This window comes from Porites lutea, chromosome 11 (assembly GCF_958299795.1).
Source record: "Porites lutea chromosome 11, jaPorLute2.1, whole genome shotgun sequence".
In the NCBI taxonomy this organism is placed as follows: domain Eukaryota; kingdom Metazoa; phylum Cnidaria; class Anthozoa; order Scleractinia; family Poritidae; genus Porites; species Porites lutea.
The window spans coordinates 7,264,801-7,275,800 of record NC_133211.1 but is presented as its reverse complement, the minus strand read 5'-3'; the positions used below and the strand labels follow the sequence as shown (position 1 = coordinate 7,275,800).

General features: G+C 39.2%; 2 protein-coding genes across 2 annotated transcripts; both read left to right on the top strand.

The window, feature by feature from the left end:
- The first annotated feature begins 497 nt into the window (after positions 1–497).
- LOC140953136 (putative ATP-dependent DNA helicase Q1) lies at positions 498–1,016 on the top strand. The gene has a single exon (XM_073402638.1). It carries the CDS (start codon positions 498–500, stop codon positions 1,014–1,016), a length of 519 nt encoding a protein of 172 aa, XP_073258739.1.
- A 5,323-nt stretch (positions 1,017–6,339) lies between these two features.
- LOC140951969 (microfibril-associated glycoprotein 4-like) lies at positions 6,340–9,861 on the top strand. The gene is made up of 3 exons (XM_073401354.1): positions 6,340–6,649; positions 8,110–8,490; positions 8,734–9,861. The coding sequence occupies exons 1-3, from the start codon at positions 6,433–6,435 to the stop codon at positions 8,994–8,996; spliced, it is 861 nt and encodes a 286-aa protein (XP_073257455.1). The 5' UTR covers positions 6,340–6,432; the 3' UTR covers positions 8,997–9,861.
- The last annotated feature ends 1,139 nt before the right edge of the window (positions 9,862–11,000 follow it).

The window sequence follows — 11,000 nt, the reverse complement described above, 5'->3', positions numbered from 1 at the left end:
TGGCTTTTACGGTTATCGGCTAAAATTTTGGCTCTTTTACGGCTATCGGTTAATTTTTTTCAGTTACGGTTAACGAAAAAGTTAAAAATTAACTTCTTTGGTTTCAAAAAGTTAAATATTAATTAACCTGTATTTTTTTGTATGTTTAAATCAAAATAAAGGTCTTCGGATCATCTCGGGATGAAATAAGCTATTCTTTTGAAAAATTTTAACATTTGATAGATCATACTTTTTATAAAGTATTACACTTCTGATATTATTTTACACATGAAAATGTCAATTAGCCTGCGTAGCAGGCGTCGAAAGGGGTAGGGGATAGGGGATAGGGAGGAAGGGAAAAAGAGGAGGGGGATTGGGGAGAGGGGGAGGGGACGCCTGCTCTAAGAACCCCCTTTTGTTCATATCTGCGGACGCTGGCGTCCGCAAATTCCTGATTGGCTGAGTGGTAATGAGTAACATATTTAAATGCGCGTTTCACATTTCAACAAACAGTCGAGATGGCAGCCGTAGACGTGGATGTCGTAGAGAGTGCTTTGAGAGATGTGAATTTATCCAGTGGTAAAGAAATTGTTTTAAAACCAGAGCAAGAATCAGCATTAAGGGCTCTTTTAGCCGACAGAGATGTCCTGACGGTTTTGCCGACCGGATACGGCAAGAGTTTAATTTACCAAATGTTTGTACGCGCGAAGAACTACGAGCTAAATGGTAATGCTGCGATTCTCGTCATTTCGCCACTGAAAAGTATTATCGAAGACCAGTTGCAGGAGATGGAATTGTTGGGCTACCCAGCGAAAGATTTAGCCAATTTATCGAACGATGACATTCGCCGATGTAACTTCAAAATTGTGTTTGCAACCGCAGAGAAAGTCAAAGAGAAGCCCTTCCGAGCAATGTTGATGGACTCCAAATCGAAGTTACATCGAAACATCTCGGCTATTGTGGTGGACGAATCGCACACGGTCGAGACATGGACAGGAAAAAAGCAGAACGCTCTAACTTGTTTTTGTTGCTTCTAAAGAGTATTTGTGTAGCTACAAGGGATTTAGATTTTTATAAGCCTACTACTGAAATTCACTGGAAATTTTACACAACTGTAATGATTTCTAGTTCGCACCCTAGCATGAATCGAGCTTTGAGATTGAATGGATGCGATTAAAAGGGGGTGGTAGGCCTACACGACTTTTACCTCATGCCAAAATGCTGCTTATTCCAATAAAGTTGTTTTTATCTGCTGGGTAGATTATGTTCTGGAAGGTTCTGCATTTATACTGAGTAAATGTGATTTTAGCCGCATTACCGCTCATTACCGTTCAGCCAATCAGGAATTTGCGGACGCCAGCGTCCGCAGATATGAACAAAAGGGGGTTCTTAGAGCAGGCGTCCCCTCCCCCTCTTCCCAATCCCCCTCCCCTTTTTCCCTTCCTCCCTATCCCCTATCCCCTACCCCTTTCGACGCCTGCTACGCAGGCTATGACATACATATCGATTGACTGTAGTTATTGTTTTCTGGTCGACAGGATTTGCCCTCTGATGCAAGCGTAAAGCTTTTTTATTACGGCTGAATAAGGGTTCCAATTTTCTCCAAAGTGCCTTCTGGATCTGAATAATTAAGCGATTTTCTTTAGTCCGTGAGTGTAATGTTTTTCTGCAATGCTGTATCACGCTGGGCCCAGCTCGTCAGTTTTCTTTGCAGAATGTTAAATTCCAAACACGCTCTGATACGCTTGGACTTTTAATCAATGGGAGTCCCATTGATGAACAGCAATCCGCCAACACTGTACCTGGACTCTCTTTCCTCGCAGATTTCGAAAACAAATTTTCGAAAGACGCTCTTGTGCCCGAATTCTCAAAAGAGCACGAACAGAATCTACAACGATCGTTACATCCACCATCCTTTTTTCGTCCTCGTTTTGAACTTTTCGTGGGAGTCGCGGATATTTCCACGTTAAATTTCTGGTTGTCCAGAAGTGAGAATTTCTCGCTTCGATAAAATTAATATTTATGCAACGTGAGTTCCCGGCAAATCAAATAAATTTCCGCGTAACCACAGGGTTCCGCCTTGCGTTCTGATTGGCGAGTGTAGTGACACTTGATTGACAGTAAGTGTAATCGGATTACTAGAAAATTGGTGGGCGTTATGCAAAAACATAGGCTCTTAGAGCAGGCGCTCCCTTCCCTTTTCCCTTTCTCCCTCCACCCTCCCCCCTCCCCTTTTTGCGCCTGCCACGCAGGCTAGACTTTTGAAGACAGGATTATCCGTTCCAGATAGCCTGTACAGCCGCCCCCTCCCCTCAGAAAAAATCGGAGAAGGGGTGTCTGTGGGGAGGGCGCGACTGTACACAGGCTAGTCTCAGACGGATGATCCATTCTAGGTCTAGTGTGAAAAAGGCCAATAACAAAATTCCCGTGTCCAGTGTTTTTAATGAAAGCGAAGGACTGTACGGAACGACTGTCTTGCCGTTGCCTTGTCCGTAGGCCGCATTATTCCGCGCGGCTGATGCCTTTCGGGTCATGTGGTCCAAGCGAGTTCGCCTTGACAATGCCTTGACCGAGATTGCGTGGGAAGACGCCGAACAGGGACTAGGCATGGCGATGTCTACCGTAGCGTCCGAGAAAAACAGGGAAATGTTGTTTATCGGCAACGTGTTTTACAAACAGTGACATCTCTGCGTGTTGTTTCACTAGTGTTTTGAGGGCACGGCCTCCTGAAAATTGCAAATATTAATCCCCAGCAAGAAGCCACGCTTTCGCTATGGAAAAAATTAGTTCCCCAAGAGAGCGCCGGAAATGGAGCCTAGGTCTTGGTTAACACCTAAAAGGCGCTTCGCCTAACGTGCGTACGGAGTCACACTAGCCGGGAAATAAAAAACGCAACCATAAGTGAGTTTAGTACCTTCCTTAAAAGTAGCAAATCTAGAGAACACTTTCTTTTACGGTTAAGTCTTTTTTACGCTATTTACGGCTAACGGTTAATTTTTTTTAATTTTTACGGCTATCGGCTAAATTTTTGGCCGTTTTACGCCTATCGGTTAACCCCATTGAGACCCTCCTTCAACAATGCCAACATAAACAAACAGCTTTAATTCGCCCGCCCAAAATACGCCTGCACTGCACGCTATGTTCTTAACAATTAATTTCTTAAAAAGTGAAAGCACGTCATGCTTACGACTGATTTTGTATTTTTCAAAAGGTGCATATTTAACATATTGTATTGCAAAAGAGGAATGTGCATAAATTTTGAGTACAAAGGTCTTTTTCCTTTCCTTTTTGGCCACTGGACTCCTTCATGTGCATGTGTATCTTTTTTTATCTTATTTTAGCCACGAGAGAATTGTCTATCTCATTTCCTCTTGATTTTAACCATAAACATGGACCTGGGTGTTACGTTTCAAAAGTTTCTAAGACATATTTGAACTTAATGACATATATTCTATATACGGCCAATTCAAACCGCCATAAGTAGAAAATTTAAATACATTAAATCATGAATGCGCTTTATACGCCGAGCTTGACAACATTCTACCGAATATTTAGTAAAGCCATCAAATATCACTGCTTTTTAATCGAGTTTTTCCACACTCTTAAACCAATGGTTAAATATTCAAGACACATTTATCAATTGGGTTTTTGTCAAGATTACCCGGGTTCTAGGTAGAGGGGGCTAAATATCGGAGAGATTCCATTTTCCCCACCGAGGAGGAGGGGCCCAGGCTACTCCCTTCTAAACTTTCTAACCGTGTATTTCAATCTATATGGTACTATGGAGCAGTTGTCATCTTAACCTACAATTGTAGGTTCAAGGTTGGTGATAAAGTTAGGATGAAGGCTACACACCTAATTGGACTGAAGAGATATTCTTGGTCGATAAAATCCAATCCACAAATCCAATTACCTACAGGTCAAAGGATCTCAACAACGAGGAGACACAACGGAGACAAGGGAGCTTTTACGAACCTGAATTATTAAAAGCAAAACAAGATATATTCCGTATTGATAAACTCATTCGAAGAGATTATAAGAAGAAACAAGCTCTTGTGAAGTGGTTGGGATATAGCGACGACTTTAATTCTTGGATTCCGCTGAAAGATTTAAAAGATTTATCTAAGTAATATATAATGGCTGATTATATTTTAAAATGTGTTGAAAAACTGCATTCAGATATTTGCGATAAAGAAGATGAACTTGATGAGCTATATGATAAAACCCGTGAAGTGGAGGAAGATCTTGTTGCAATGAGGTATAAACGATCTCTGATGAAAATATATGTGAAAAAGTTGAAAGAAATGGATGACAACATAACACTGGCTGATCTTCTTCATTCAATTTGTACTGATATCATGAATGACAGCTATAAAAAGTATTTGAATGTGATCAAGAAAGAGTGATTTTGATATAATATATAATAAGTGGGTTCATGTAGTGCAATACTGTCTTTTCGCCATAATGGCCAAAAACATTCTTTGCTTCTGGCTGTTGAAACCAAAACTATTTAAAAGCAGCCCATTATGGCTCTTGTTAAAAGTAAATTATATATTATAGTAAGGACAATGATAGAAAAAACATTCACGAATAATTAGTTTGAAATTGAATTGATTTCATATATTGATACCAAACAAAATATCTGGTTTAAGGCAAAAGATATTGCCAAAATCCTCGGATACATTCATACGGATCAAGCGTTGAGAAAAGATATCGACTCTGAGGATGGAAAAAGCTACCCCGTCAAAACGACGGGTCAGGTCCGCTGGTCTACTTTCATAAATAAATAAAGGTTTTTATTCCTGGTTTTGTCTTCAAAATTAGAAACTGCTAAAAAATTCAAGCATTGGGTTACATCCCAAGTACTGCCTTCAATCAGAAAATATGGGCAATACAAACTGTTTGACAATCCAAACAACTTGAATATGTTTAAAATAGAAAATGAAACCGATCTTCAATGCAAAGAAGTGCAATACATCAGGCGTTTTTATCCTGAGGCTATCATGACTGCCGGGCTTGGTAAGAACCAAGATACCAAGATACACGAAAAAAACGTACCAACTCATGGCGCGCACGCAAAGGATATATGAAAGGACAGCTTGACACCATTATAGCAAATTATCACAAAGAGTATACTGGCCTCTGCATTGAATTCAAAAGCCCCACAAATAATTACTAGATTAGAGAAGCTCAAAGAGAAATGAAAACTCGGTATAAGCAAAATGGATACAGATTCCTCATATCAACGGGTTATGACCATATCATCACATACCTGAATAAACACATGATGGGAGTGCGTATTCCATGCAGATACTGCTCCAATCAATTCTGGTCAAAGGAAACGTATGAAATACATCTCCAAAGTTTCCATAAGAAATAAATATAAGAATATTTTCACGAAATATAAAACAAAATTTAGTTCCTATCTAAAGCTTCCATAAAAGGTAAATATATATTATGTGGACTCATTTCTAAAACTATTGTCCGAGCAACAATGTTTATCTGTTGGAACCAGCTTGATCACCATGTATATTCCACCAAATGGAAAATGTCAATATCTACGCGAAAATTAAACAATGAATGTGACCTTGCATCAAATATCGAATCAAAAACCAGTCCACAATGAAAGACATAAAAATTGCACTTAAATCTGCATTACAGCAATTAAGCCTTTACAAAGAATCAAGAGCTCCAGACAATGGATTTTTGCTTTGTACTGGAGTAATATCAAGTACATGCCATATTGATGATGATTGGACTTACAAAGGAGCCGTTTTACTTGAACCAGAAGAAGTATTACAAAAAGCACAAAATATTTGTGGCAAAACATTTCACCTTGAACCAATACTAAAAACGTATAAAAAGAAACTCATTGAAAACCCAATAACTAATAAAATATTGGAATGATTGAAAGAGGCGATGTGGATAAACTAGATTTTAGTTATGAAAAAATAACTAATGATTATTCACACATGATTATGAAGCACACATGAAGCCAAATATCAATCCAATATAAAAGTACAAACAAAAACAAAAATAGTATATAGTAAACAGTTATACAAATATGGAGACATGATTGGATTAAAATATTATTAATTTCAGGAAAACCCCCAAAACTAAATACCAGGAATCCCAAGGTTAAACCATATAATGATACCGAAATAATGCAAAATGGTCTCGTGCTGCCAAGTCCTATACTAGTTGCCTAGTGACAGCGTATTTGTTTTTAAACAAATATCTGTGATTATTAATGTAGAGTGCAAATATTTGCTTAAGATGTTGTCGATAAAACTCAAATGAAGTCCTTGTTAACAATTAACAAGGGCGTACAAGGGAACAAATTCGCAAGAAAAAAAAAACGCATTAGACGCAAAAAGGTACGTGAGGTCACAGGTATTCATTAGTCCGTTCCAAAAGGAACTCACTGCCACGCGTCTCAGCTTAATTCTTACGATGGCTTGTATGTCTGTGACTTTTTGTTGGAGTTTGGTGATCTTCTACGTCTTGGTGAAGACCCAGGCATTACCTACAAACCATCTTGTCAATTCGACCTCATCTCCAATAGGTACCCAGCATTGCAATAATGCAATGTTGAAAGAAATAAAGGAACAACTGGGTCAGTTACAAACCGATATCAATATCATAAAAGGAAACAAGTCTAATAACAATGGTATGAATTCCTTTTAATCTGTATTTCTAGTCTAGATTTTTTATCGATGTTTATTGTCTTGCAAACCCTCAGATATCATGGTCCAGATAGGAAAATAGCGCTGTAAAGGGTGGGTTTTCTTAGTAGATTAGTCTGGGACGCAAATTGGAATCAAACGAATTTGGTCTTGAATATCAAACCTTTTCATGGGGAATCAATTAATCAGTTTTCTCTGCACCGTCTCTGGTTCAGTCATTACCTGAGTCATGGTGAATCCTACTATAATATGGTAAGAATTAGTTTAGGAATTAATCTTAGAGTTTTAGTAGCAGAAGGCCACCTCACCACATCAGAATTAATAAAAGAAAACCAGAGATTTCAATTGACTACGTACCACGAAATAATCAGCTGAAGGAGTCAATATGTACATAAACAAAATTAGTCTAAACCTAGTTCACTGGTATAGAGCCAATTTTAATGTAATGCTGTCACCTTGTATGGCATTGTATTGTGTAAATTCGAGGTCCCGGATTTGCGACCAAGAGGTTGTTAGTGAGCTTGTAATAAATGTCATTTTGATCAACTCCTGATTCCTCCTTAAACAGCAACTTTACACTACTGACAGAAAAACGTAAAACGATTCTTTTTATCAAGAAGCCCCATAATAGACGGTGACTCCTTAAACCTTTAAACCTTAACATCAAAATTCAAATTCTCATTTGTTATCCAGATACGTTTTCAATAGAAGAAGTAGGGAGAATTTGTTGGAGTGTCAATTAGATTCATCTTGTGTGATCATGTCCTTAATTGTCATGACCACTCTGTTTTATAAAGCAATGTTATTACAAGGAGAAATTTGACGCTGATCACTCATAGGGTTAATAGAGATTTGCTGTACAATCAACTCTCATCAAGACGGAGACCTTTGGAACGGGCACTTAATACCCGCCCCGAGGGAGATTCCCTTGTATAAGCCATTTTGGTCTGAAAACGGGTATACACTTTCCCCATTTTGGTCTGGAATCGGGTATGGTTTTCCAACCAGGGAGTGTGTGAACTTATTTATCGTTTCTATTCCAAATGAGTACACGAAAGAAAGAGAAATATGCGGATTCGAAATGGATTTGAAGAGTTTTTTGTTTGCGCTCTTATCTAAGTAATGATAACATAATTTCTGCCTAAAGGCCAGGTCTAAAAAAAGGGGTATGGATTTTAGAGGTCTGGTCTGAAAACGGGTGTGAAAGATTAAATTTTTTTGGTCTGAAATAGGGTCAGGATTTGGAGAACCGGGCGGCACACCCTCACCAAGAATTTTCAGGAGTACCCCCCCGCCCCCCGGGGTACCCGTCTTAGAGAGATTTTCGTCTAATAGAAAGTCAAATAAAGGGAGTAAACAAACGAAGGGACCAACTCTAGGTCCCCGTTTTATAGAGGTGTCCCCAAGAGAGAGTCTATTGTAACAGTAATCACTTTATGAACAGCTAAACAGCAGAACTGTGCTGAGCTTTACAAAGCTGGGGAAAGAATCAGTGGTGTTTATACAATCGACCCTGATGGTCAAGGTGCATTTGATGTATTCTGTGACCAAACAACAACCGGAGGGGGGTGGACAGTGTTCCAAAAGAGACTGGACGGCTCGGTTGATTTCTACCGCGGCTGGACTGACTACAAGTGGGGGTTTGGTAACCTGAATGGCGAGTTTTGGCTTGGACTGGACAAAATTCACCGCCTGACCAAATCAAATAATAAGCTTCGAGTTGATCTGGAGGACACTACAGGCAAAACCGCTTACGCTGAATACGACATGTTTGCTGTTACAAGCGAGAGGACTAAGTACCAGCTTAGTTTGGGAACTTATTCAGGTGAACTAATGACACGTCGCCTCTAAAAAATTGTATTCAGTGTTTCATTATTATCGTCAGTTAATATTCATAATATGTCTCTATGGGCTTTCCTTGACTTCGTTATGGTCCTTAGTTATCTCTACAGCTTAAATTCCCCAAAGCGACGTTTCTCTTATTCTTCAATACTACACATTATATTCAGATTTTCTATTTAATATTTAAAAACTTCCTGGTAAAATTCTCTTGTATTATTAATTCTAGGAACCGCTGGCGACTCTTTTTCTGGGCATCGTGGCCAGCCATTTACCACTAAAGACCAAGATAATGATAACAATGCTGGCAACTGTGCTGTGGCCTACAAAGGAGCCTGGTGGTACACAAACTGCCATACATCACATCTGAATGGTTTGTACCACCATGGTTCACATTCATCGTATGCTGATGGTGTCAACTGGTATGCATGGAAAGGACATTACTACTCTGCAAAGAGAGCTGAGATGAAGATCAGACCAGTGAACTTTTAGAACTGTGTTAGAGGGCCACGACGATCACCAATCCTAACAACCTGATCATAGACTTTGTTTCTCGTAGAACGCCACCACATAGTATACCAACGTTGTAGAACTGTCTCAGAGCGCCATAACGATCATTTATTTTATTCAATCACATTGATGTAAGTCACAGGAAGTACATAATTACATGATAAGGGATTAGGAGAGAGGGAAGAGACAAAGTGCGTCTTACAACGCGTATGACACTATTTACAATGCAATATGATGGCCCGGTTGTATAACTGACTAACTTTCTATAATAGCATCTTAATTAGCATCTGTGATTATGATAGACTATTAGACCGGGGTACACCAACGTTGTAGAATGTTTGATAGAGCCAATTGCTGTTAGCAACAATTTCTAAGCGCTTCATTTCTCTAGCTGTGTGCCTTAAAGGTATGAGGATTTCGACTAGGCGTGGTCAGCCTTACTTTACTTGTTACCAGGGTAGGGTGTATGTATAGATAAATAAAGTCTGCACGTGATTGGACATTTTAATCTTGTGGTGTGGAATAGATTTTAAAGAATCTGTAGTGATGTGTTATTACTGGCTACGGGCCGATTAAAAAAGAAAAAATCTGAAACGTGAGGTGTACTGTATCGGGTCTTCTTGAATGCTCCGTTTGTTTCCCGGGCCGAGGGGCTTACTCCTGATTTTACCTAGGATTACTCTTACTCTGGAATTGTATGCTTTATGAATTTCCCCGTAGAGGAAATACAGTAAATCGAAGCCACCATTTACGCTGTTTGGTTACAGATCTTCTGTTTATTGGGTATCGGTTTTCGTTTGTACTTAAGAAGACTTGGTCACTCCATAAAGGTCATTCATCTTAATAAACATGAATAAAAATCTGAGAATATTTTTATTTATTATATGGCTACAATAACACGCGCAACGTCATTCTGTGCACTATGAAACTGGCAGTACTAGGCCTGGAAGTTTTGTTTTATCAAAGCTACAATTTTTGGCCACTTGCTCGAGCTTCCGCTAGCTACCCTGTATGGGAGAGAATTTTTAGGCGCGGTTTCGGGTCCCCAGCTGCCCTCAGCCCCATGCCTGAGACGGTCGGCCTGCACCCGGCCTGGAAGTATCACTGACATTAGCTATCCAAAGGATACACTGAATTGTTAAAACAGCGAAGTATCACAGCGCACGCGATAAAATACAAGTCAGTGCAAAGTAAAACAATGTCTACTCAAATGAACAGCCATTTGCTCAGCATGCAGATTATATAGAAACAGTGAGTGTGAAACTGCATGGGGACTAACTTGGCGATAATCATGGACCTGGGTGTTACGTTTCAAAGGTTTCTAAGACATATTTGAAGTTAATTACATATATTCTATATACGGCCAATTCAAACCGCCATAAGTAGTAAATTTAAATGCATTTAATAATGAATGCGCTTTATACGCCGAGCTTGACAACAATCTACAGAATATTTAGTAAAGCAATCAAATATTACTGCTTTTTAATAGAGTTTTTCCACACTCTTAAACCATTGGTTAAATATTCAAGGCACATTTATCAACTAAGTTTTTGTTAAGATTACCCGGGTTCTAGGGAGAGGGGGCTAAATATCGGAGAGATTCCATTTTCCCAACCGAGGAGGCGTGGCCCAGGCTACTCCCTTCTAAACTTTCTAATCCTGTTAGGATGGGTGGCCTGTAGACGAATTGTAGCAGCACATTTCTTATGTTTTTCTAACTTGGAGTAACGGAAGCGAAGTTTGCTTTAAGGATTGTAGTTACGACAACGACTATGCCCGTTAAAGAATTTCGTTAGTCTGATTTTGTTGCTTACGTCCACAAAAGAGTTGGGTTAATAAGAACCTGCAGAGATGCTTAAAATTGATAAGAGTGGTAATGAGTTGGTTATTGTGTAATTTCAAAGACCCACCAAAATGGCGCCCCCTGGAGAGTAAATATGTTTTTTAATTAAAGATTATCTAACATATAATATATAGAAGATATGA